The 25,588-nt window shown below is 38.8% G+C and overlaps 1 protein-coding gene and 1 pseudogene across 4 annotated transcripts in view; both read right to left on the bottom strand.

Annotated features, from left to right (window-relative positions):
• The window catches only part of CFI (complement factor I), a 77,405-nt gene that overhangs the window by 37,022 nt on the left and 14,795 nt on the right, over positions 1-25,588 (bottom strand). The window contains exons 1-2 of one of the 4 annotated variants that reach the window (XM_045470488.1): positions 23,096-23,185; positions 3,518-3,559 (exon numbers count right to left, since the gene is read on the bottom strand). Coding sequence is in view for 2 of the 4 variants with exons in the window: in XM_045470476.1 (XP_045326432.1) it covers positions 3,518-3,559; positions 19,624-19,680 (99 nt within the window). In the remaining 2 variants the exon portion in view is untranslated. Of the gene's footprint in view, positions 1-3,517; positions 3,560-19,623; positions 19,758-23,095; positions 23,186-25,588 lie in introns of those variants that run through there. The other 3 variants (XM_045470476.1, XM_045470486.1, XM_045470489.1) reach the window with 3 other exon arrangements.
• LOC123583847 lies at positions 7,572-8,533 on the bottom strand (annotated as a pseudogene).

Here is a 25,588-nt window from a genome sequence, read left to right as displayed (position 1 = left end):
CTATAAATGCTGGGGAGGCTGTGGAGAAATGGGAACCCTCTTGCACTGTTGGTGGGAATGCAAACTGGTGCAGCCACTCTGGAAAACAGTGTGGAGGTTCCTCAGAAAATTAAAAATAGACCTACCCTATGACCCAGCAATAGCACTGCTAGGAATTTACCCAAGGGATACAGGAGTACTGATGCATAGGGGCACTTGTACTCCAATGTTTATAGCAGCGCTCTCAACAATAGCCAAATTATGGAAAGAGCCTAAATGTCTATCAATTGACGAATGGATAAAGATGTGGTTTACATATACAATGGAATACTACTTGGCAATGAGAAATAATGAAATCTGGCCATTTGCAGCAACGTGGATGGAACTGGAGGGTATTATGCTAAGTGAAATAATTCAGGCAGAGAAAGACAGATACCATGTGTTTTTACTCATATGTCGATCCTGAGAAACTTAACAGAAGACCATGGGGGAGGGGAAGGGGAAAAAAAAGTTACAGAGAGGGAGGGAGGCAAACCATAACAGACTCTTGGATACTGAGAACAAACTGAGGGTTGGTAGGGGTGGTGGGGGAGAGGAGAAGGTGGGTGATGGGCATTGAGGAGGGCACCTGTTAGGATGAGCACTGGGTGTTGTATGGAAACCAATGTGACAATAAATTATATTTAATATTAAAAAACAAAAACAAAAACAAAACAAAAAAAAAACCCACCCAAAGTGAATGAGAGAATGTTAGGGGCAGTTAGTTAGGTTCTAACAGTGTACCTGGAGGCCAGCAAAGAAGTCATGCCCAGTTATCAGGAAAGTAAGAGGCCTGTCCAGGCAGTACTCCAGAACAAAGTCACAAGAAGCCGGATCAAACCAGACAGGCCCAAGATGGCTGACAAAGTAGGCTGAATAAGGAATAAAAAACCCCAAACCCTGCTTCCAAGACATCCTTGCCCCAAATAGTAAATATTACATCTCCTTGTTAACAATCATCAATAAAAGATAGAAACCCAAACCCCAGGGTGTGCAGTGTTCCCTCTTCTAGCTTGTCCATTCATTTAAAAAAATTTTTTTTACATTTTTATTTATTTTTGAGAGACAGATAGAGACAGAGCAGGAGTGGGGGAGGGGCAGAGAGAGAATGAGGCACAGAATCTCAAGCAGGCTCCAGGCTCTGAGCCGTCAGCACAGAGCCCAATGTGGGGCTCGAACTCACAAACTGAGATCATGACTTGAGCTGAAGTCGGATGCTTAACCAACTGAGCCACTCAGGTGCCCTTTGTCCATTCATTTGTAATGAAATATATATTCATTACAAAAGTAAAAAAGAAACTTCTACATCAAAGAGGAATTATACTGAAAACCTGAAAATATTTCAAACTGAACAATAAATACCACTTTTATTGTATGCCACTGAGGCTTATGGCATGCAGATGATGCATTACCTAGAGAGAAATTTGTACCTTAAATGCTTATATTAGAAAATGAGAAAAATTGAAAATTTAGGAGTTAAGTATTTAACGCAAGGAATTAGGAAAACACAATAGAGAACAGAAAAGATAGCCTAAGATAACAACAAAAGTTAAACAGGCTCCCTTAAGAATTCTTATGCTCCCAAAGACTGAGAACCACTTCTGTTGACCAATAATTTTCAAAGTGAGTTACATATAATCTGGGAGTATGAAGATAATCAGGTGGGTAAAATAATAGAAATTATATTAATTTTTATGTTTTATTGAAAAAGTAGGAAGAAATAAGTTTATCTTTACTAATATTCAAATATGGATCAGCACATGTGCTTGCACTCATAACATATTCATTCAATATTTGTTGAGAGACTACAATGTGCCAGGTACTGTTCTAGGTCCTGGGGATACAAGAGTGAATTGCACAAAGTCAGAGAGCTTACCTTTCTAATAGGAGACAGACAAAAATGAATAGAGAATAAATACACAGTATGACAGAAGGTGTCAAATGTTGTGCAGGGTAAGAAGAATAGAGATTGGGGAGAATGAGGGGGAGGACCATTATTTTGGGGGAAAAGTTTATCTTGGAGCAGAGATATGAAGGTGAGTGTGCAATTCATGCAAGTATCTAGATGTGAGATGTCATGGTCAGAGGAACGAGCCAGGGCAAAATCTGTAGGGGAGAAGCAAATGTGATGTGCTCTTGGTCTAGAGAACTGGTGTGGCTGGAGGGATGTAAGTGACTGGAGAGAGAACAGGAGAAGATGAGGTCAGAGAGTTGATGGGATGGATAACTGATCACATAGGACCTTATAAGTTACTGTGAAGACTTTGGCTTTTTCTCTGAATGAAAAATAAAACCACTGGAGGGTGTGAGCCTTCCAATATTTAGAAATTGGGCAGAGAATGAAGAATTAGTAACAGAGATGAGAAGATGTGGCCAGTGAAGTAAAAGACAAATAAATAGAAAATGCTGGCACAGAGGCAAAGAGAAGAAAGGAGTGATCAGCTGCTGTGTCTAATGCTTCTCTAGTTAAATGGTGACCTTGAAAAATGTAATTTTGGTGGAATGGTGGAAACTCAAGCCTGACTGGGTTCAAGAAATAATGGGAAAAGAGAAACTGAGCACAGCAAAATTTTGAGACTTTAGATACAGAGGGGCAAAGAGAAATGGGGAGATAATTGGAAGAGGATATTGAATCAAGAGAGGGTTTTTGTTCTAAGAGGATCATATACATGTGCTTAAGGAAACTAGATGATATGATCTAGTTTTAGCTAAAGGAATAATGGACAAATGGCTTAAAGATTCATGTAGTGAAATGAATGCTGGATTGAAAATAATGCCCAAATTCAACACCAATGGAAAAACACATAGCAGAGTCATACTTCTAACCCCAGTAGAGGCTGTTCATCAGCCACATCATGGGGTTAAAAACAATGAAAAATTAATTAGCTATGACAAGAAGTCAGCCCTACCCTCCAATGAGTAGAATTAAAAAGAGTATTTGAAATATAAATTTCTATCTAGTATCATTATGAACCTCTCCCTATGTGTTTATTGTATGTTGCTCTTTGTGAAGTATTTTTTCCAGTTAATATGCCACTAAATCAAATGAAAATTTTTAAAAATAATAAAGTATATTTAATGACATTATCCCATCAAAGATTGATGAAAGTTATTAAAATACTATCTATGTGCTTAAAATTGTGTTTTAAGGTGCATTATTTATATAGCAGTGTATTTATTATTTATAAAATATATTCACATATACTAGAAGCACATGTTCAACAATTTGTAGCAGTTATGACTCTAGCCTATTCATCTTCAAATCATGACTCAACTCCTTCAGTTACTGTTGCTTTTTTGTGTCTATGGGTTTGTTTTTGTTTTGTTTTCTTTTCGCCCTTTCCTTGGTATTTGTAATGATGCAGCAATTATTTTGATGGAAATTTTGTCTTTTTATTCTAGGCAGGACTACAATGAAACAATTTGAGACAGATGATTGGTAGTTAGAAAACAAGAAACAATCTCCTATTCACCCCAGTATACAGCTGTATAGCTTTACCTGTGGTTTCTTTGTCCATTGTTCTTGATTTTCATCTGTATCCTACAAACAAAAGAAAAAGAATGATCAACTATGACAAAGCACAGAAAAGGCCACCACTTCCCCCTTCTACTGCTTAAGTAGCTTGTGTGCTTAGGTAAGTGACTTTACCTTTCTGATTCTGCTCTTCTATAAAATGTGGAAAATAAAAATATCCCCACAGAGCTGTTCTAAGGATCCAATAAAAATAAATACCAGGGAAATCACAAATAAACATTTAAGACCTTATACAAATGCAAATATGATGGTAATTGTAGTAGATTGCAAGTGGCCCCAGTTCTAACCTCCCTTCACCCAAGTCCTTTGTCGTGTTTCTCACTGGGGGCAGTGTGTATTTTCCTAACTCTAGACTCTGGGTCTGGCCCAGAGTAACTTGCTTTTGTTTAACAGGAAGTCAGCAGATGTGTTACAACAGATTGGAAACTTTTTGTCCCGTTGGGTTTGTCCTTTGCTTCTTTGCCATAGCTATGAGAAGAACATGGCCAGACTAGCAAAGAAGAACCACTCTAGTTGAGCTCAGCTTAGATCAGTTGATTGCCAACCAACATGCAGACTAGCATACTAAGTAAAGTTTTATGCCACTGAGATTTTGTGGTGATTTTATTATTATGGCATTAAGAAACTGGTACAATAATCATTTTCCTGGAAAGCATTGAGGTTAAAAATGGAAAAGCTTCAAAAACAGTAAACAATATAGAATTTTGTCTTTCTTCCAGAAGTAAATAAACAGCTTATATCCTGAAATTATCAAATATATGGGAAGTCTTTCCACTGGAAGAGTTTTAAGACCCCTATAGTTTTAGTTCCTTCTCATCGTGCTTTCCACTAGCAATTTTTTTCCTACAATTGTTTTCTCTCCTTGGATCTGCCTATCTTGTATCATACCTGTTTCTGATACAAAGCCATGCTCTGACACCCAACAACCAGATCCTTAACTATAGCCATTCTATACAGATAAAAAAGTAATGTTTCTCTATTTATAAATAATGATGAATTGTTTAATTCACATAAAGAATTTGAATTTTATTATTTTTTGTTCTTATTTGTTTTTTTATTAAAGTTTTTAAATTTACATCCAAGTTAGTTAGCATATGATGCCACAATGATTCCATGGGTAGATTCCTTAATACCCCATACCCATTTAGCCCATCCCCCCTCCCAAAACCCCTCCAGTAACCCTCTGTTCTCCATATTTAAGAGCCTCTTATGTTTTTGTCCCCCTCCCTGTTTTTATATTATTTTTGCTTCCCTTCCCTTGTGTTCATCTGCTCTGTGTCTTAATGTCCTCATATGAGTGAAGTCATATGATATTTGTCTTATTCTGACTGACTAATTTTGCTTAGCATAATACCCTCCAGTTCCATCCATGTAGTTGCAAATGGCAAGATTTCATTCTTTTTGATTGCTGAGTAATACTCCATTGTATATGTATACCGCATCTTCTTTATCCATTCATCCACTAATGGACATTTGGGCCCTTTCCATACTTTGGCTATTGTTGATAGTGCTGCTATAAACATTGGGATGCATGTGTCCCTTCGAAACACCATACTTGTATCCCTTGGATAAATACCTAGTAGTGCAATTGCTGGGTCGTAGGGTAGTTCTATTTTTAATTTTTTGAGGAACTTCCATACTGTTTTCCAGAGTGGCTGCACCAGTTTGCATTCCCACCAGCAGTGAAAAGAGATCCTCTTTCTCCGCATCCTTGCCAACATCTGTTGTTGCCTGAGTTAACGTTAGCCATTCTGACAGGTGTGAGGTGGTATCTCATTGTGGTTTTGATTTGTATTTCCCTGATGATAAGTGATGTGGAACATTTTTTCATGGCCATCTGGATGTTATTGGAAATGGTAGGAAAATGGTTATATGATGTGTGCAGGTACGCTGGGCACTTACACCCTATTCTCCTTAAAAAATTGGAAATATTACTTTGGGTCAATTCCATTATTTTTGCCTCAGAAATTAAAAAAAATCATTGGCCTTGTTTCTTGGTCTTGTTTTTTATTATGAAGGTAAGATGGCTGAAATGTTGTTGTTTTCATTTTTTTTTTTTAATATTTGTAGCAGTTTTATTCAAAATCACCCCAAAATGGAAACAACCCAAATATCCTTCAATGGGTGAAAGTTAAAACAAACTGTGGTACATCTGCACATTGGAACACTACTTAGCTATGAAAAACAACCTGAATGAATCTCAAAGACATACTGAAAGAAGCCAGTCTCTAGAGATTACATCCTGTATGATGCTATGGATGTGACATTCCAGCACAGGAAATCTTCAGGAATGGAGAACAGATTGGTGTGTGCCAGAGGCTTGGGTGGAGCAAAGGTTTGACAACAAAGAGGTGGCATCAGAGAATTTTTTGGGTGACGGAACTGCTGTGTTCTAACTGCAGAGGTAGTTACACAAATGTGTTAAAACAGAACTACACATACAAAAAAAGTTGATTTTATGGTATATTAATTCAAAGTTTTTAAAAATGAAGATAAAACATGTCCCAATCAAATTCTTTTTAAAAAGGCTATAGAAGTTTTCCACCTGGGTTTCTTCCAGAAAGTCTGCTGTGTGCGGGCTCTGCCACACCAGCCCTGGTGTTTGTGGGTCTGTTTATTTGCCTGTAAAACAAGAAGTCAGTCTACAGCAGTGATTTTCCTTCTCCCCCACACTCTAAAATTGTACCCTTGGGCAAGCCCGTCATGGAAGTTGGGGTGGGGTTGGTTTGGAAGAAGGCATTTGGCTTCCACTGGTGGACCCACAGAGAAGTTGTGCTTTTGTCTGTCTCCTATATTGTTCATTTGAAAACCTCTGGATTAGAATCGCTGGTCTTGAGTCAGATCCTCAGGTCCTTGGGAGGTTTGAACCATCTCGGATTTCAGGGTCTATAGGTTGGGCCCACTCATTTGTCCTTTTGGCATGTGCCCTCATAGATCCAGGTGGTTAGCCAGACCAGGGCACTGGCTTTAGTGGTAAGCAATCTAAACAAGGCCTTTGTGGGGAACCTGGAAGAGTGCTCCTTGCTTTAGGACCCCCAGGGCACACATGGATTAAATGCAATGGGAACTCTGAAAAGGCTAAGAAGCTAGGCCTCTCCTGAAGTAGGGTGTGAAGGGACTTAAACCTTTTTTTTTTTTTTTTTTCCACACAGGAGGACCTTTTTGGAAGAGCATTTTGTAAACAGTAAAGGGTTATGCAAAGATGGGGGAATTGTGAGGATGACCGTGCTAACCGGGACCAGCAGGGCCAAAGCATCATTCATGCCTAGAGTTGCTACCCTAAGCCCTGACCGTGTGTCAGGCACCATGTTAAGGAATTGCTGAATCTTCATGACAATGCTGTGAGAAAAGGGCTGTCATTGCTTGGACAGATGAGAAAGCTGAGGCTCCAAGAGGTCCCAGATCATATGGGGAGGAGGTGACAAGGCTAGGTTCCAGTCTGCAGCTCTGGCCTTCCAAATCAAGACCTACAAGAGGAACCCCTGAAGCCTGATGCCAGGCCTTCTCTCCACGTGTGCCTCTAAGAAGGAAACTAATGCCACCTTCAAAGGCTGGCGGGGGACTGCCATGGGTACTCTGAGACCTTGCCACCTACAATAGCACTCAAAAATTTTTTTTCGTAAATTTTATACAATGGAATGCTTTCTTTGAAAACTATGTCATGTGTAAATCCAACTCAGAAAACCAGAGTTGGGTCCCTGTGGCTGAAGGTAGAAGCAGGGTTGGCCTGGGCCCCCAGGGCTCCTGAAGGCCACTTATCTAGTAGGTTGGCACTGACTGTGAGTGGCACAGGAGGCGCCATGATGCTTAAGGCTCTGGCTTTGGGTTTGAAAGAGTGAAGTGGAATGGTGGCTGACTTGTTTGTGGGTTGGTCGGTCTGCGGGAGAGCAGCAGGGTTCCAAGCTTGCCATATGCTTTAGGCACTGGTCCATTTGACCTGGGCACTTGCCTCTCTCTCCCATCTGGCCAGCAGCCATGACCTGTCACTCACAGGGTAGGAAACTTACCTGCACCATCGTACAGTTAGTGACTTTAATCTTTGAAGATATGGATAATAAGGTTAAAAGCTACAGCACCTTTCCTTTTTTTTTCTGGTCCTTATAAAAGGCATCATCTGTTTTTTCTGTAACAACAGTAGAACGTTTAAGTTCAGATCTTGGTCAACAGCAGATCTGCACCTTTGACCTGGGCACAGAGGCTGGTGAGATGGCTCAAAGTGGAATCATCAAACGGACCCCCTTCTGGTAGATGTCAGGGATCACTCCCATAGGGGAGCTGACCATGTGCATGGAGTTCTTGCCAAACAGCTGGAACTCATAGTGGATGAGCTGCTCCCAAAAGCCATTGTTGGGTCGGATGATGGGCCGGCATGACTTGGTCCACGTGTGGGCGTCCAGCAGGGACATGGCATGGTACTTCATGAGGTAGGCAAGGCAGAGGGCAGCTGAGCGCTCACGCCAGCAGCGCAGCACAGCAGCGTGCGGCCCTGCTTCATTGCCACACTGTGGATGTGGTCAGCAGTGGGGTCAAAGAAGTCACAGAGACGTGAGATGGGTGCGTCAGCCACCGGCACCTGTACATACTGGATGTTCTCATTCAAAGTGTTCATTTCTACCGGGACGTTGATGACCTGGTGATCCGGTTGCTGGAGACCATGAGCTTGTTGTTGGCAGCCACCCCATTGCTGATGTATAGGCTGCTGGTGATCTGTGAGAGGCCGCTGACCGATGGCTGCCAGAACCGAACCGGAAAGGTACGCGGGGTGCTGTCATCAGGCCAACGGGTCAGCGGCCAGTGAAGCACAAAGGCTGCATCTTTCTGCTAGGCTGTGCCATGGGAAACTTTCTCTCGTGGGCGAGAGAGCAGGTTCGTTCAGGAAGCAACCTTGCCCGAAGCGGGCGAGGGTCTCGGGGAGAGAGAAGACCGGTCACCACCATCCGGGAGCCACAATCCCGGGCCGCCCCACGCTCTGGTTTCCATAGCAATGGTCCTTCCTCGCGGTGAGGGATCCTCAGGGCCAGGTCTTCGGAGAAACCCCGGCCTCCTCTCTGCTCTCTGGAGCTGTCCCGCCCGCCCTCGCCAGGTTACCCGCCCCGCGATGACGCCGGGGCCACATCATTTTTAGCGGAGAGGTAGTGTCTGCTCAGCTCTCTGCAGTCCGCTGAGTCTCCTGTTGTTTTCATTTTTAATTTTTTAAAAATAGGAAGCACAAATGAATATTACAAAAAGGTTCAAAAGAGTGCCTGTAAAACGTATGTTTCCTTTTTTCCCTTATCCATTCAACCTACCCAGGCCCACCTCAGAGTCATTCATTTAATAGCCCTTCGTGGGGCACCTGGGTGGCTCAGTTGGTTAATCGTTCAACTCTGGGTTTTTGCTCAGGTCATGATCTTGGGATTTCCTGAGTTCAAGCCCCCCACCCCACCCCCATTGGGCTCTGTGCTGACAGTGCAGAGCCTACCTGGGATTCTCTCTCTCCTTCTCTCTCTCTGCCCCTCCCCTATTCATGCTCTGTATCTCTCAAAATAAATAAACTTAAAAAAGTTCTTTGTGAATCTTTCCACACATGAGCTCATATTTTACTTTCTAACTCTGTCCCCTAATACCAATGTAATTTGTAACCAGTGGCCTTGTAAGTAGCCCCTGGAAGGGAATACAGATGGTTTCTAATGTTTTGTTATTATAACCAATGTGGTAATAATCTTTATATGATACACATTATTTACCACATATACTAAGTATATCTGTCGATAGTTACCTGGGAGTGAAATTGCTGAATCAATTAAAAAAAGTCTTTTTAATGTTTTAATTTTTTTAATGTTTATTTATTTTTGAGAGACAGAGAGAGAGAGAGAGAGAGAGAGAGAATGAGTGGGGGAGGGACAGAGAGAGAGGGAGACTCAGAATCCAAAGCAGGCTCCAGGCTCTGAGCTGTCAGCACAGAGCTGGCCTGATGCAGGGCTCAGACTCACAAACTGAGAGATCATGACCTGAGCCAAAGTCAGAAGCCTAACTGGCTGAGCCACCCAGGTGCCTCAGCAGTCTTAATTTTGGAAGGTATTGCCTAATTTCTCTCTATACAGGTTGTCATTTGCATTCCCACCATTAATATATGACAGTGTCTATTATCCATAATCTTGATTACATACATATACCTTACTAAACTTTTATCTTTGCCAATTTGGTACAGAAAAATGTTATCAGAGTACAGTTTTATTTGCATTTTTTCCCTCAGTGAGACTGAACATCTTTCAATATGCTCAAACTTGAGAGGTTTTTATTTCTTTCTTCTTGCACTAACCATATATTTTCCTGATGTATACTGGGTTTTTTTCTTGTTTGTTTTTCTATAGGAACTCTATATGTTAAAGAAACCAGCACTTTGTCTGGAATAGGAGTTGCAAAAAATTGTCTATTGAAAAATGGCAAGCCTAGTATATTTGACACATAGAACAGATACTTTTTAAACACTACCTCCTACACAATAAAATTATTTTGAGTGAAAATCATGAAAAAATGAACAATAAATTATGCAGAAAAATGTAAACAGTAAACATTTTCTTTCATTGAAATTCATACATAAAGCCATGCTTACAAAAAAAAAGAGTAAAAAATACTGCAAAGGAAAAAAATATTTTTGAGTACGTTAATTTATTTAATGAAAAAGGAAAAAGTTATACCTATACCTGTAATAGTAATAAATAATATTGCCATTTAATAGCAGTTAAATACATCGACAATAAGAATGAATTTCATTTTATTTATTTTTAAAGCTTATTCATTTATTATTTCTGAGAGACAGAAAAAGAGAGTGTGCACACGCACACACACACTCAAGCAGGGAGGGTCAGAGAGAGAGGGAGAGACAGAATCTGAAGCAGGCTCCAGGCTCTGAGCTGTCAGCACAAAGCCTGATGCAGGGCTCGAACTCACAGACCACAAGATGATGACCTGAGCCAAAGTCAGACATCTATCTGCCTGAGCCACCAAACACCCTTCATTTTATTTTTAAAAAATTTTATTTATGTATTTATTTTTTAATAGGCTCCATGTTTACCACAGAGCCTGACGCAGGGCTTGAACCCATGACCTGGGGATCATGTCATGAGCTGAAATCTAGAGTCAGATGCTCAATTGACTGAGCCACCCAGGAGCCCCAGAATAAATTTAATTTCAAAGATATTATTCAGGGCTCCTAGGTGGGTCAGTCCATTAAGTGTCCAACTCTTGATTTTGGCTCAGGTCATGATCTCACAGTTGGTAAGTTTGAGCCCCGCTCCCAGCTCTGTCTCTGTCCCTCCTCTGCTCTCTCTCTGTCTCTGTTTCAGAAGAAATAAACTTTAAAGATATTATTCAAATTTGGTAAAATATGTCTTTTTGTACTATTGTTTGCACTTGGCAAACAAAAATATTTCACCTTTCAGTCTGCACCAGTTTACTATTTTACACTTTATATTATTAAAAAATGTTTATGTATTTTGAGAGAGAGGAAGGGCAGAGGAGGGGGAGAGAGGAGAGAATCCCAAGCAGGCTCCATGCTCTCAGTGCTGAGCCCCACACAGAGCTTGAACCCATGAACTGTGAGTTCATGTCCTGAGCTAAAATCAAGAATTGGACACTCAACAAACTGAGCCACACAGGTGCCCCACTATTTTATGCTTTAAAAACAAAAGTTCCAGGGGCACCTGGATGATTCAGTTGGTCATGGGATCGAACCCTATGTTGGGCTCTGTGCTGAGTGTGGAGCATGCTTGGGATTCTCTCCCTCCCTCTGCCCCTTGCCCACCTCTCTCTCTTTGTGGAAAAACAAAACACACACACACACACACACAAATTCCAAATGGCAATTAGAATGACAAAACTGAAAACTCAACTTTTGTTTCTTCATCCTTACAATTCATTGTTACAACACTGTTTATTTTGAATCTATTTACATTCAAAAAAATGTGATAACACAGAGTTTGGAGACAGGAACTGTACCCGAAATGAGCTTGAACAATTCTAATGTATAATGTATATGAGACTGCCTCTATCAGAGCTGATATTTTAAAAAATATGCATATTTGAAGTTAACATTTGCAATTTAAAAACTCAATCTCAGTAATCCTGGCAATTGCTAGCTGTGCTATCTAATATAGGAGTCACTAGCCAAATGTGGCTATGTAAATTAAAATTAAATTAAATGGGAATTCTTCTGTTTCCAGTCAAGATTAAATAATAGGGACCAGATTGACCCTTCTGCCTAAAGCAATCAGGAAATGGACAAAATACAGAAAGCAATGATTTTCAAGATACTGAACATCAGGCAAAGAAGGGTAGTGATCCCTGAGAGAGGTGGACTCTACTGACATAATTCTATACCTAGCAAAAATATCGTTAAAAATTTTAAGGCAAACAACCTCTTCAGACACAAAAGCTGAAAGAATTAATCACTAGCATACCCACCTTATAAGAAAAGTTAAAAAAAAAAGTCCTTTAAGCAGAAGGAAAATTATGCTGGATGGAAATCTGGATCTACACAAATGAACGAAGAATACTGGCAATCTCTGGGCATTATTTGATATGAGGGAGAGGTCAGTGAAGAAAGCAGCTTTTTTCTCTTCTTTGTACCTTTTTTGTGGTATCTTTGACTTTGTTTTCAGGGTAATGTTGGACTCAGAATTAATTAGTAAGTATTCACTCCTTTTCTCTTTTGGGGTTAGAGTTTGAGATGAATTAGTGTTAATTCTTCTTTATTTTTTTTAAGCCACCAAGTTTTATTATTTATTTTTTATAATTGATTCCAATAATTTTATTAGCATTTTTATTATTTTTTAAAAATAATTTATTGTCAAGTTAGTTAATTCTTCTATAAATGTTTAGTAGAATTTATCAGTGAAACCATCTGATACTGGACCTTTCTTTGATGAGATTTTTTTAAAATTACTGATTCAATCTCTTGTTATATGTCTGTTCAGATTTACTATTTTTTCTTGAGTCAGTTTTGGTAATGTGTGTGTTTCTAGGAATCTGTACACTCATTTAGGTTATCTACTTTGTTGGCATATGATTGTTCATAGTACTCTCTTATCATTCTTTTGATTTCTGTAAGGTCAGCAGTAATGTCCCCACTTTCTGATTTTATTTGAATCTTCCTTTTTTCCATCAGTCTAGCTAAGGTGTGTCAATTTAGCTGATCTTTTCAAAGATCTATTAATTCTATTATCTTACTATACTTTATTTTTTCTATCTATATTCTTTTTTTTTTTAGAGGCTAAACAACATACTACTAAATAACCAATGGGTCAATGAAGAAATCAAATAGGAAATAAAAAAATACATGGAGACAAATGAACATGAAAACATAATGGCCCAAAATATTTGGGATGCAACAAAAGTGGTTCTAAGAGGAAAATTTATAGCAATACAGACCTACCTCAGGAAATAAGAAAAATCTCAAATAAACAATCTAACCCTATACCTAACGGAACCAGAAAAGGAACAAAGCCCAAAGTTAGTGGAAGGAAGGAAATAATAAAGGTCAGAGCAGAAATAAATGAAATAGAGACTAAAAAAACAAAAACAAAATCAATAAAACCAAGAGTCGGTTCTTTGTGAAACAAAATTGGTAAACCTTTAGCCAGACTTATCAAGAAAAATAGAAGACAGAAATAAATAAAATCAGATGAGAGAGAAGTAAAAACTGACACTATAGAAATACAAAGCATTTGACAAAATTCAATCTGTTCATGATAAAAACTCTCTATTCTAATCTGTACTATTTCTTTCCTTCTCCTAGCTGTGGTTTTAGATTACTCTTCTTCTGGTTCTTTAAGGTGTAAGGTTAGGTGTTTGATTATGGATCTTTGTTCTTTTTTAATGTAGGTATTTACTGCGAGATTGCATTTGCCACTTCTCATGTTTTGGTATGTTGTATTTCTGTCTTTGTTTATCTACAAGTATTTTCTAATTTGTGATTTCTTTGATTACTGGTTGTTTAAGAGTATATTACTTTATTTCCACCTATTTGTGGATTTTCCAGTTTTCCTTCCGTTACTGATTTCTAGCTTTATTCCATTATTTTTAGAGGAACAATTTCTTATGATTTCAATATTTTTGAATTTATTGAGACATGTTCTGTGGCCTAACATATGGTTCTATTCTGGAGAATGTTTTATGTACACTTGAGAAAAATGTGTATTCTGCTTTTGGTGGGTGTGGTGATCTATATGTCTGGTTCTTAGGTCAGGATGATTTATAGTGCTGTTAAAATCCTCTATTTTCTTATTAATCTTGTCTAGATTTTCTATCCATTATGGAAAGTGGGATATAGAAGTCTCCAATTATTATAGAATTCTCTTCTTCCCTTGAATTATGTCATTGTCTCATATATTTTGGGCTTTACTGTTTGGTATGTTTATGTTTACAATTATTAAATATTTTAACTGAACTGTCTCTTTTATCAATATCTAAATGTTCTTCTTTGTCTCTTGTAACAAGACAAAATTAAGGTCAATTTTTTTCTGGTATTAGTGCGGTCGCTTCTAGTTCTCTTTTGGTTACTCTTTGCATTAACATAGCTTTCCACCCTTTCACTTACAATCTATTTATGTCTTTGGATATAAAGTGAGTCTCTTGTAGACAGCATATAGTTGGATCATGGTTAGTTTTCTAAAAAATAAATTCTGCCAATCTCTGCCTTTCATCGGAGAATTTAACACACATTTAAATTGTTTTTAAGGAAGGCCTCACTTCTGCCATTTTTGTGATTTTCTTCTCTATGTATTCTACCTTTGTTGTTATTTATTTCTTCCATCACTGACTTCTTTTGAGTTTAGCTGATTTTTCTGTAGTGAATTGTTTTGGTTTTCTTATCATTTCCTTTTCTGTATCTTTTTAACCTTTCTTTTTTTGTGGATGCCATGGAGATTATACTTAACCTCTTAAATATATAGCAATCTAGTTTGAATTGATACCAACTTAGCTTCAAGGGCATATAAAAACTCTGCTCTTATACAGTTCCATCCTCTCTTTATGTTGTTATGGTCACACATTACATCTTTATGCATTGTATGCCCGTTAACATAGATTAATAATTATTTTTATATATTCTTCTTTTAAATAATGTGAGGTAAAAAGAAGATTTACAAATAAAAAATAAAATTACACTTGCTTTTGTATTTACCTATATAGTTATCTTTATTGAAGTTCTTTATTTCTTTATATGACTCCAAGTTATTGTCTAATGTATTTTTGTTCAGCCTGAAGAACCCTTTTTCTTGTAGTGAATTTCTTGTATAGTAGAAATTAATTCCATCAGCTTTTGTTTATCTGAAAATATCTTAATTTCCCCTTTATTTTTAAAGGATAGTTTTGTTCAATATAGAATTCTTGGTTGACACCAAAGAAGACATACAGATGACTAACAGACACATGAAAAAATGCTCGACATCACTCATCATCAGGGAAATACAAATCAAAACTACAATGAGATACCTACCATCTCACACCTGTCAGAAGGGATAAAATTAACAACTCAGGAAACAACAGATGTTGGTGAGGATGTAGAGAAAGGGGAACCCTCTTACACTGTTGATGGGAATGCAAATTGTTTTACACTCTGGAAAACAGTATGCAGCTTCCTTAAAAAGTTAAAAGTAGAACTATCCTACGACCCAGCAATTGCAGTATTTATCCAAAGGATACAAAAACATTGATTCAAATGGGCACACGCACCCTAACGTTTATAGTAGCACTACCAATCATAGCCAAATTATGGAAAGAGCCCAAATGTCCATTGACTGATGAATGGATATAGAAGATGTGGTGTGTATATAGATAGATAGATGTATATATCAACATAGGAATATATACATTCATATATATATATATTACTCAGCCATCAAAAAGAATGAAATGTTACCATTTGCAATGACAGGGATGGAACTAGAGTATATTATGCTAAGTAAAATAAGTCAGTCAGAAAAAGGCAAATACCATATGATTTTACTCATATGTGGAATTTAAGAAACAAAACAGATGAACATAGGGGAAGGGAAGAAAAAGTAAGATAAAAACAGAGAGGGAGTAAAACCATAAGAGACTCTTAACTATAGAGAACAAACTGACGGTTGCTAGAAGGAGGTGGGTGGGGGGAATGGGGTGAATGGGTGATGGGCATCAAGGAGGGCGCTTGTTGCGATGAGCACTGGATGTGAGTATAAATGATGAATCACTAAATTCCACTCCTGAAACCAATACTACATTATATGTTAACTTGAATTTAAATAAAAATTTGGAAGAAAAAAAAATCCCTGTACAGGGTTTTGATATAAAAGGGAGTGGGGCTTTTTATTCCTTAGAAAGAAATCTGGTCCCAGTTTTTAAAATAACAAAAATTTCTTTCTCCCAGATGTACATTTTAAAACTTCTTTCAACACATTTATGTTGTTTCTATGGTAACTTCCATTTAAAAATGGTTATCTCTTAGCATTCCATTATCTTTCATAAACTAATATTTTAAGAAGTTCTGAAATTTTCACAAATATGACAATTCCTCTCAAAATGCTGTTTTTTAAAGGAAAGAAGGAAACTTTATTATTGGATGATTATTCAGTAAAAGAAGCTCTTTCCCTTTCTGTAAGTGAAAAATACTATTTTGTTTTGTTTTTTATTGTTTTTGTTCCTGGAATCAAAAATGTGGCTGAAATATTTTCTCAAAAATATATTTTTCTTCTAGAACTGATACATGAATTCGGCAAAGTTGCAGGATACAAAATCAATGTACAGAAATCAGTTGCATTCTTATACACTAACAATGAAGCAACAGAAAGACAAATAAAGAAACTGATCCCATTCACAAATGCACCAAGAAGCATAAAATACCTAGGAATAAATCTAACCAAAGATGTAAAATATCTGTATGCTGAAAACTATAGAAAGCTTATGAAGGTAATTGAAGAAGATATAAAGAAATGGAAAGACATTCCCTGCTCATGGATTGGAAGAATAAATATTGTCAAAATGTCAATACTACCCAAAGCTATGTACACATTCAATGCAATCCCAATCAAAATTGCACCAGCATTCTTCTCGAAACTAGAACAAGCAATTCTAAAATTCATATGGAACCACAGAAGGCCCCGAATAGCCAAAGTAATTTTGAAGAAGAAGACCAAAGCAGGAGGCATCACAATCCCAGACTTTAGCCTCTACTACAAAGCTGTCATCATCAAGACAGCATGGTATTGGCACAAAAACAGACACATAGACCAATGGAATAGAATAGAAACCCCAGAACTAGACCCACAAGTGTATGGCCAGCTCATCTTTGACAAAGCAGGAAAGAACATCCAATGGAAAAAAGACAGTCTCTTTAACAAATGGTGCTGGGAGAACTGGACAGCAACATGCAGAAGGTTGAAAGTAGACCACTTGCTCACACCATTCACAAAAATAAACTCAAAATGGATAAAGGACCTGAATGTGAGACAGGAAACCATCAAAACCCTAGAGGAGAAAGCAGGAAAAAACCTCTCTGACCTCAGCCGTAGCAATCTCTTACTCGACACATCCCCAAAGGCAAGGGAATTAAAAGCAAAAATGAACTACTGGGACCTTATGAAGATTAAAAGCTTCTGCACAGCAAAGGAAACAACCAACAAAACTAAAAGGCAACCAACGGAATGGGAAAAGATATTTGCAAATGACATATTGGACAAAGGGCTAGTATCCAAAATCTATAAAGAGCTCACCAAACTCCACACCCGAAAAACAAATAACCCAGTGAAGAAATGGGCAGAAAACATGAATAGACACTTCTCTAAAGAAGATATCCGGATGGCCAACAGGCACATGAAAAGATGCTCAACATCACTCCTTATCAGGGAAATACAAATCAAAACCACACTCAGATATCACCTCATGCCAGTCAGAGTGGCCAAAATGAACAAATCAGGAGACTATGGATGCTGGAGAGGATGTGGAGGAACGGGAACCCTCTTGCACTGTTGGTGGGAATGCAAACTGGTGCAGCCACTCTGGAAAACAGCGTGGAGGTTCCTCAGAAAATTAAAAATAGACCTACCCTATGACCCAGCAATAGCACTGCTAGGAATTTACCCAAGGGATACAGGAGTACTGATGCATAGGGGCACTTGTACCCCAATGTTTATAGCAGCACTCTCAACAATAGCCAAATTATGGAAAGAGCCTAAATGTCCATCAACTGATGAATGGATAAAGAAATTGTGGTTTATATACACAATGGAGTACTACATGGCAATGAGAAAGAACAAAATATGGCCCTTTGTAGCAACGTGGATGGAACTGGAGAGTGTGATGCTAAGTGAAATAAGCCACACAGAGAAAGACAGATACCATATGTTTTCATTCCTATGTGGATCCTGAGAAACTTAACAGAAACCCATGGGGAGGGGAAGGAAAAAAAAAAAGAGTTTAGAGTGGGAGAGAGCCAAAGCATAAGAGACTCTTAAAAACTGAGAACAAACTGAGGGTTGATGGGGCGTGGGAGGGAGGGGAGGGTGAGTGAGGGATATTGAGGAGGGCACCTTTTGGGATGAGCACTGGGTGTTGTATGGAAACCAATTTGACAATAAATTTCATATATTGAAAAAAATATATATTTTTCTTTATTCTAAAGTAACACATTTACTTGGTATTTAAAAAAATGAATAATGAATAAAACAGAATTAATGAATTCTTAAAATTCATAATAAATGTATAAGACAGAAAATAAAAATCACCAGTAATCTCATTACTTGGAAATACCAACTGTTATCTATTTGATATATACCCTCCAGAAACTTTTAAATTGCAATTTATTTCAGCAGCTACATGCGTTTATTTGTATGTGTGTGTACACATACACACAGATACATATATGTGTATATATTTTCTTCTGTAACAAAAATAAGATTTCAGTAAGGGCTTTTTTTCAATAAATATAAAATGCATCATTTTAATGGCTACATGATAGTTCATTTATAGATGTGCATTCATTTAATCAATTTCTTATCAATGAACACTTAATTTCCAGTTGTTCTCTATTACAAACATTTCATACATATTTTAGAAGTTACAAGAAACCTAAAGTATGTAAGGCTGGTCTTAGGTAGTTTTCTTTAAATATTTGCTTCTCTAAGCTGGTATTAAGACAAAACAATTTTTGTAATTCAATCCTGTTCCAAAATGCTTTGATCACTAAAGTAGGCAATCATCAGTTAATTGTCTAAAATATCTTAAACATATCTAACCTTAATAGATGACCTTCTAACCTGGCTACAGTCTGTCATATCAATTTTAACTGCCCAAGTTCCCTACAAAGTCTCCACTCTAATCAAATGGATTTATTCATCTGGAGGAGACTAGTGCTTGGCTATCCTGCTAGCCTAGCACTTGCTGCTTTTTCCGGGTGAAAAGGGTGGAAATCACTCTCTTTCTCTTCACTGATCAAATCTAATCCAGAATTATGAATCCAGCTCATATCTCACTTGGTCCATAAACCCTTCCTGACCTCTTAGCAGGAAAGGATTTTCCCTCTCATTAAAGTCCCTTGGCACATGATATTTGTAACACTTATGGCAATTAAATGTCTTGAAACAGTTCCTTCTGTTTCAAGTATTAAATAACAGTTCAAATGTTATTTAAATCTTGCTTATTATTTCCTCATTGTCATTTTTAAACCATCTTTCTACAACTGTACCAAAGAGCTATTGAAGGAAGAGACCAGACATGCTATTTGCCCAGAACTATACCTTACATGTGGAAGGAGTTTGGTAAATATTTATTGATTTAATATGATTACTGTAAATTACAGATCTATATTAGTAAAGTTCTCATTCAGTTCAATTTCTATGCACAGATAAGAGCACATGAAGAAAGCAATTTCTTAAAGCTCTTTCATCAAGATATTAACATAAAATCTTTGTTACTGACTATATACTGCACAGTTGGTATCTGAACTATGTAATCTGTAAGTCAATAATATCTCTAAGATTTTTCTTAGATCTTTATAATACTTAAAATATCTACTTAAAATAGCTTATCTACTAAAATATTGAGTTACTTACCTTGCAAAAACTTTTGTAGAAGCACAAAAATAACAAAATAACATGAGCAAGCTTCATGTTGGAGGCTTTCAGGGTCTCTTCTCTACCCTGGATAGTCTTTTGAAATTTAATTTTTAACCTCTGAAAAAATATTTAAAAAGAGCAAGCCTCCTAAAGAGCTTTGTACTTTTGAACTCAGGGAATTTGGCTAAAATCCAAAGAGTTTTACCGTAACTGAAATCAAAAAAATTCTTCTCAGTAAACAGCTGAGGGAGGTGACCAATAGAAACTATGTTTCCTGTTGAGGAAACTGATTTCCCCACCTTGTTACTAGACAATGCCTCAATTCTGTTTTAGAGGGAAGACAGAAACTACATTGGAAGAAAATTTATGTTTTTGGTAAAATAAAATTACAGTGTTTTTCCTTAAGGTTGAAGACTAGGAGAGAAGTAAAAGTATATCACATTGAAAGCTATGATGAATACATTAAAAATCCTCAACAAAACAGTTCCTTTGCCATGCACTAGTTATGCTATGATCAAATTATATTCTCTGAGCATAGACAACTTTTAAAAACAAGTATTCTTGCCCCAGCACCAACTATAGTGCAGGATTCATTTCTATTTGTGAAATAAACGTTAGGGTTCTCCTGAACCGGACATGAGACAGAGGTTGAGGTACAAAGATGCTTATTAGTAATTAACTCCTGTGAAAGGAAGAGAGGAGAAACAGGAGTGAGCAGAGAGAAAAGTCGGACTGCAATGCAGGTTCAACAAAGCCTTGGTCAACTCATGGAGAGCTCTGGAGTGATTGTGTCACTGTCTCTGGGTCAGGTGGAAATGGCTAGACCACTAAACCCTGCCTTGCTCAGTCGTCTGGTGTGGGCTGTCCAGGAAAGCCATCCCCTTAGGTGAGGCAGTTCTCTGCAGTTGAGGCAGACCCTGAAGGATCTGACATTTAGTTGTCATCAGAAGTGTCTGCTGATCACACTCTTCGCAGCTAGGCAGCAAAACCTTCTATGAAGTGGTATCTAGAAAACTCATCTCCCTGTCTTTCAGAGTCCACCATTTTGCACCCTTAGTTACCATATATGCTCCAAGAGTAGCTTCTTCAAAATCATAGGAGGCCTTTCATCCTGAGGGAAAATTTAGAAGAGGGAGGTGGTCAGAAAAGCTACAGCCTGGCCCTGATCTTGAGGCTGCAGTTGATGATACTTCACCTTCTGTCTCTTTCCTATCCTTTCTAGATTCCCTTCACTCTGAGCTTCTAACTCTGCCAGCCTCCGTTGTTTACCTAATGTCATGACTCACAAACTTCCTGGAGTGTTCTGGGCCCCTGGTTGCCATCTCCTTCTCAGACCATAGTTGCTGTTTCTATCCTTTTACTGTCATAAGAGGCACCCAAGTAGCTCATGTGGTTCCATACATATTCCTCCCTTCCCTCATTGTATACCAGACAGTTACCTCTGTCAACATAGTGACTTCTTGTGTCTTGTCCCTGACACAAGAAGCCCAATGTGCACCAGGAAGAAGACTTAGCTAGTAATTCATTGGATTCTTGCTGTGCCTCTTGGCAAAAGTATGCTTCCTTTGGGGAACAAGACCCCTAACCCCGCAGAGTCTACACCTGTGGAGACAGAAAGCACAAAGCCCCCAGTTGGTTATTGGGAGTGACAGTAAGTGTGGTCATTTCTTCTTCCATTCCTTGGCTCCCAGACCACCATCTTCTATTGGGGATACAATGCTAGATGAAGGTCTTTGATTCAATGCATATACTACTTCCTGGAGGATGGCATCCAGTTCTAGTATTGCCTTTAAATATCACCCCAGTCCTGCGTTCAGCAGGCTGCTCCAATGCTCCATAAAGCTGCCAGCTTCCAAGTGGTGCAGTAGATGATGTGGCCAGTGAATTGCATGGTCACTGACCCACTCTCACATTTCCTTTGCTGTCAGGTGGGTCCCCTCGTCTGACAGGATGTTACATGGAATCCTTTGTTGGAAGATTAAATACTCTGAAATTCTTTGGATTATGATCTCAGCTGAGGCCCTGTAGGCAGGAAAGGCACATCCTCAACCTGGAATATATGTCTACTCCTGTGACAATGTACCACTGGCCCTTTAAAGATTGAAGGGACCAACTGAGTCAGTTTACCACCAAGGGGCTAGTTGGAATCCTTGATGAACTGTGCCATCTTGTGGACTCAGCATTGGTCTCTGTTGCTGTCAGATTGGACATTTGTTGATGGGAGCAGCTAAATAAATCTTAGCGTGTCCGTGATATTTGGCCTCATGGCTAGCCTCCATCTCTGTTACAATGGCCACTTTATTCTTGTGCCCATTGTGCTAGCATTGGGGTGGCTGATGTCTGAGACTGGCTGATACCAATTGGTTGAGCCATTTTGTTGGTTATTAAGTACCTTTTCTCTGGCAGATGTTCTCTAGTGGGTATTAACATATGATACAAAGATTTCTATACTTCACCCCCATTTCTACATCCGCATATCTCCACACCAGATTTTCTTGTTCTTAATCTTTGAATATTTTTTATTCTAGGAAAAAAGATGGCCAGGCAATCACTATTACCTGTGATTCCACATACAGTCTAGCTTTGGACCACTTATTTTGTCACACAAAGTGGGTGACCAGGTATATCATCTGAAGCTCTGCCCATTGTTGAGGACACTCCCTTACCACTGTCTTTCAAAGCCAGTCCTAAGTATGGCTGTCATGTGGCTGCTGTCTATTTTCAGTTTGTGCCTACATACTGAGCCAACCCATCTGTAAACCAAACACAAATTTTTCCCTCCTCCTGGTCATACTGGAATCCATATAGACCCATAGGTATGAGCTGAGGGAGGTGCTTGGGTGCAACAGTTTGCATTAGGCAGGGAGGGGGAAATCCGAGTTACCAGTTCATGCAGTTTGCTTGTGCCCTTGGTCCTATTTGCATTTGGTTCTGGATGTGACACTTCCATTTTATAATACACTTTTGCTAGGCCTGCTCAAACTTACACTTTGTGGGTCTGTTAGAACCCAGCTCATAATGGGCATTCTGGTCATGTGATGACATAGTGTCCAATGTTCAGTAATTCCACATTTACCAGGGTCCAGTAGTACACAAATCGTTTCTCAAAAAGAGTGTAATTCTCTGCTGCAGATGGCATGGCCTTGCTCCAGAACACCAGGGTCCTCTATTGTAATTCTCTCACTGGTTCTTCCTCAAACATTACACAATGTTTTTCCCCACCATTGACACTTCCAACACCATAGGGTTTGCCAGATCACTGCAGAAATCTTTCCTGCTCTGGCAGCCTGAGCAGTATTCCTGTGTTTTGTGCTGCCTTCTTTGTGAAGGGCAGTTCAAGATGAAATCATTTGTCTTTTACTTTAGAGAAGATATCCTGGCAAGTTCCTAAGCACAGGCCTTGTCTCCCACCCTCTGGAGCATATGTGTCTTATCAAGGCATTCAGCATGGTCACCACCTCTTGCTTACCTGATCTGATCAAGGTAATGCCATCAATGTAGTGGAACAATGTGATGTTTTACAGGAAGTCCAAATGATCCAGATATCTTCAGACTTTATTATGACAGAAGATGGGAGATAAGACCTATGGAAAAATTATAAATGTAGACTGTTGCTCCCCTGGCTGTCTGCATTACAACCTCAGCTCCTTCTTGATCATGCTATGATTACTCTTAACTTTTTAAATCTTAATCCTCAAGGACTAACTGCAGTTGAGTGACATTCTTCAAAATAAGATAAACCCTCTCACCCTATGGTGCTATGCAAAACACCTGAAGGGGGGCCCACACGGCCTGGGTCCATGAAACTTCTCACCTGGGGTCAAGGACATGCTTGTGTTCTTTCAGATTCCAGACTTCTGTGGGTTCCTTCACTTTTGGTAAAGCCTTACCATGGCATCATGGAGACCCCCAGAATATCTTCCAGTAAACCAGAACATCCAGAAAATGACTCTGAGTAAACAGCCACTGGCCCCCTTCTTCAAGATGGAACAAGCCTCTTGATGGACTCATCCTGAAGCTACTCTACAAACGCCAAGTCCTTGCCCCTAACATAACATGGGGAAGCCTTAAATGCCTGTCTAACCAGGCCAGCATTCTCTTACAACAGAATGATACTGCATATACCCTTAATTTGCATCTGATGGCCATGATTTCTGCCATTAACAAAAATTCAATATGTGTAAGCCTGATTATACTCCTTGCCCTCATTTGTCCAGGCCAAGCTCAATGTCCATATTGGGCTCATCTCCTTAAAACACCTATGTTTGATAGCATAACACTCCTAGTCTGGGATATTCCTATTAGCAATGATGATAGAGTTCATGGAAGGAGCCAGTCTTAACCTACCCTTCCAAACTGAACAAGAGCAAGAAAGGTAATCCCTGAATACTCTGTAAGTGCAGATGGGCCACCTATATGCTTTGGAACAGGCGACCACTGTGTTACATTTCATTCACAGGCATGGATAGCAAAAAAAATTGTACTTACTACAGGGAGTCTCCATGAGAAGTCAAAAAATTACATACAATCACCCTCCTAAATTGCCTCAATGTCAATTAACAAAAACATAAATCCTGAGGAATGGGTTAATTGGGAGCTCTGTAGAGGAGAGGTTGGTAGAGTTCTTCTAAATACTTCCAAAGGAGGCCCATTGATTGGGCCTCTGTAGGCTCTGCTCAGACCAAATACTCTAAAAAAGAGCTCTAATGGCATCGATATCAAGACGGCATTGTTTCAGATATAACATCTGAACCCCCTGTATGGCGTGAAGGAGGGATGACTCTCCCCCAGTCCACATTAACCTGATGGGCCAGTTCATTCAGAACTTTGGAAAACTGGTACTGGATTATGAGGCATGGCTGCTTGGAAAGGCTACTTAATGAATGTTTCAAATAAATTCTCCATCTCTTTTAGATTAAATGAGACTCATAAAATTCAAGCATGTGTCAGACTTCCTTTTCTGTTTCTGTTTCTGTTTATGTTGGGTATGCCTCATTGGGACCCTGATAACCATCTTCTTACTTGCCATAATTGCTCCTTTTATACTTGTCTTAATTCTACTATGTCTTTTAACCAGGAAAAACAAAGCTTATACATCCTTAAGGCACAAAATGGGGTTTGGATGCCTGTAATCATGGATCGGTTTTAGCAACACTCCCCTGAAATGTTTCTCTTAGATAAAATACTGAAACGTGTCTTACACCACACCCAATGGTTTGTAGCTTTACTGGTAACTGCTCTACTTGGGATTATAGCTATTACAGCTACAGCAGCCACAGCCAGTTTTGCACTACACCAGACTAGACTATACAAACTACCCACTTTGTACAAAACTGGCATCAAGAGTCAGAAAGGCTGTGGAACAGCCAGTGGCTGACTGATTTACTGAATAGAGAGCCAATTATCTGACTTGCAACATGCTGTTCTTTTTCTAGGAGATCAATTGATTAGTTTACAATAACAGGTAAGGCTTCAATGTGATTGGAAGATAACCACTTTTTGTGTCACCCCCCATGTATATAATCAATCCAAGATATCATGGGACCTGGTGCATCGACACCTTCTTAATCAAGGTAATACCTCCGCTGATCTAGCCCAATTGCAAAAGGACATTTATGAAACGTTCAAAAATAAACTTGAGATGCTTTCTGGTGCTCCTTCTCTATCTGAGATAACTAAACGAATCTCAGAATTGAATCCAATGAATTATATAAAACTGTTAAGCTTTTCTGCAATCAGTATTTTATATTAATCTTTGTCTTATTACTTGGCATATACCTAGTCTGGAGAAGAGGAAAATGACAAGCCACGAATATGCCTCACAAGCCTCTGTCTTTGCCCTCCAGCTTTGCCAAATGAAAGAAAAAGGGGGAGATGTGGGAGATGCAGGAGGAACTATCAAAGGAAAAGACTTCAAAAGGAAAAGGCTTGAGAAGGTGCAAGGCCTTAGGACATGTTTACA

Source organism: Leopardus geoffroyi, chromosome B1 (genome assembly GCF_018350155.1).
Source record: "Leopardus geoffroyi isolate Oge1 chromosome B1, O.geoffroyi_Oge1_pat1.0, whole genome shotgun sequence".
Classification (NCBI taxonomy): domain Eukaryota; kingdom Metazoa; phylum Chordata; class Mammalia; order Carnivora; family Felidae; genus Leopardus; species Leopardus geoffroyi.
This window is presented reverse-complemented; position numbering and strand designations above follow the sequence as displayed.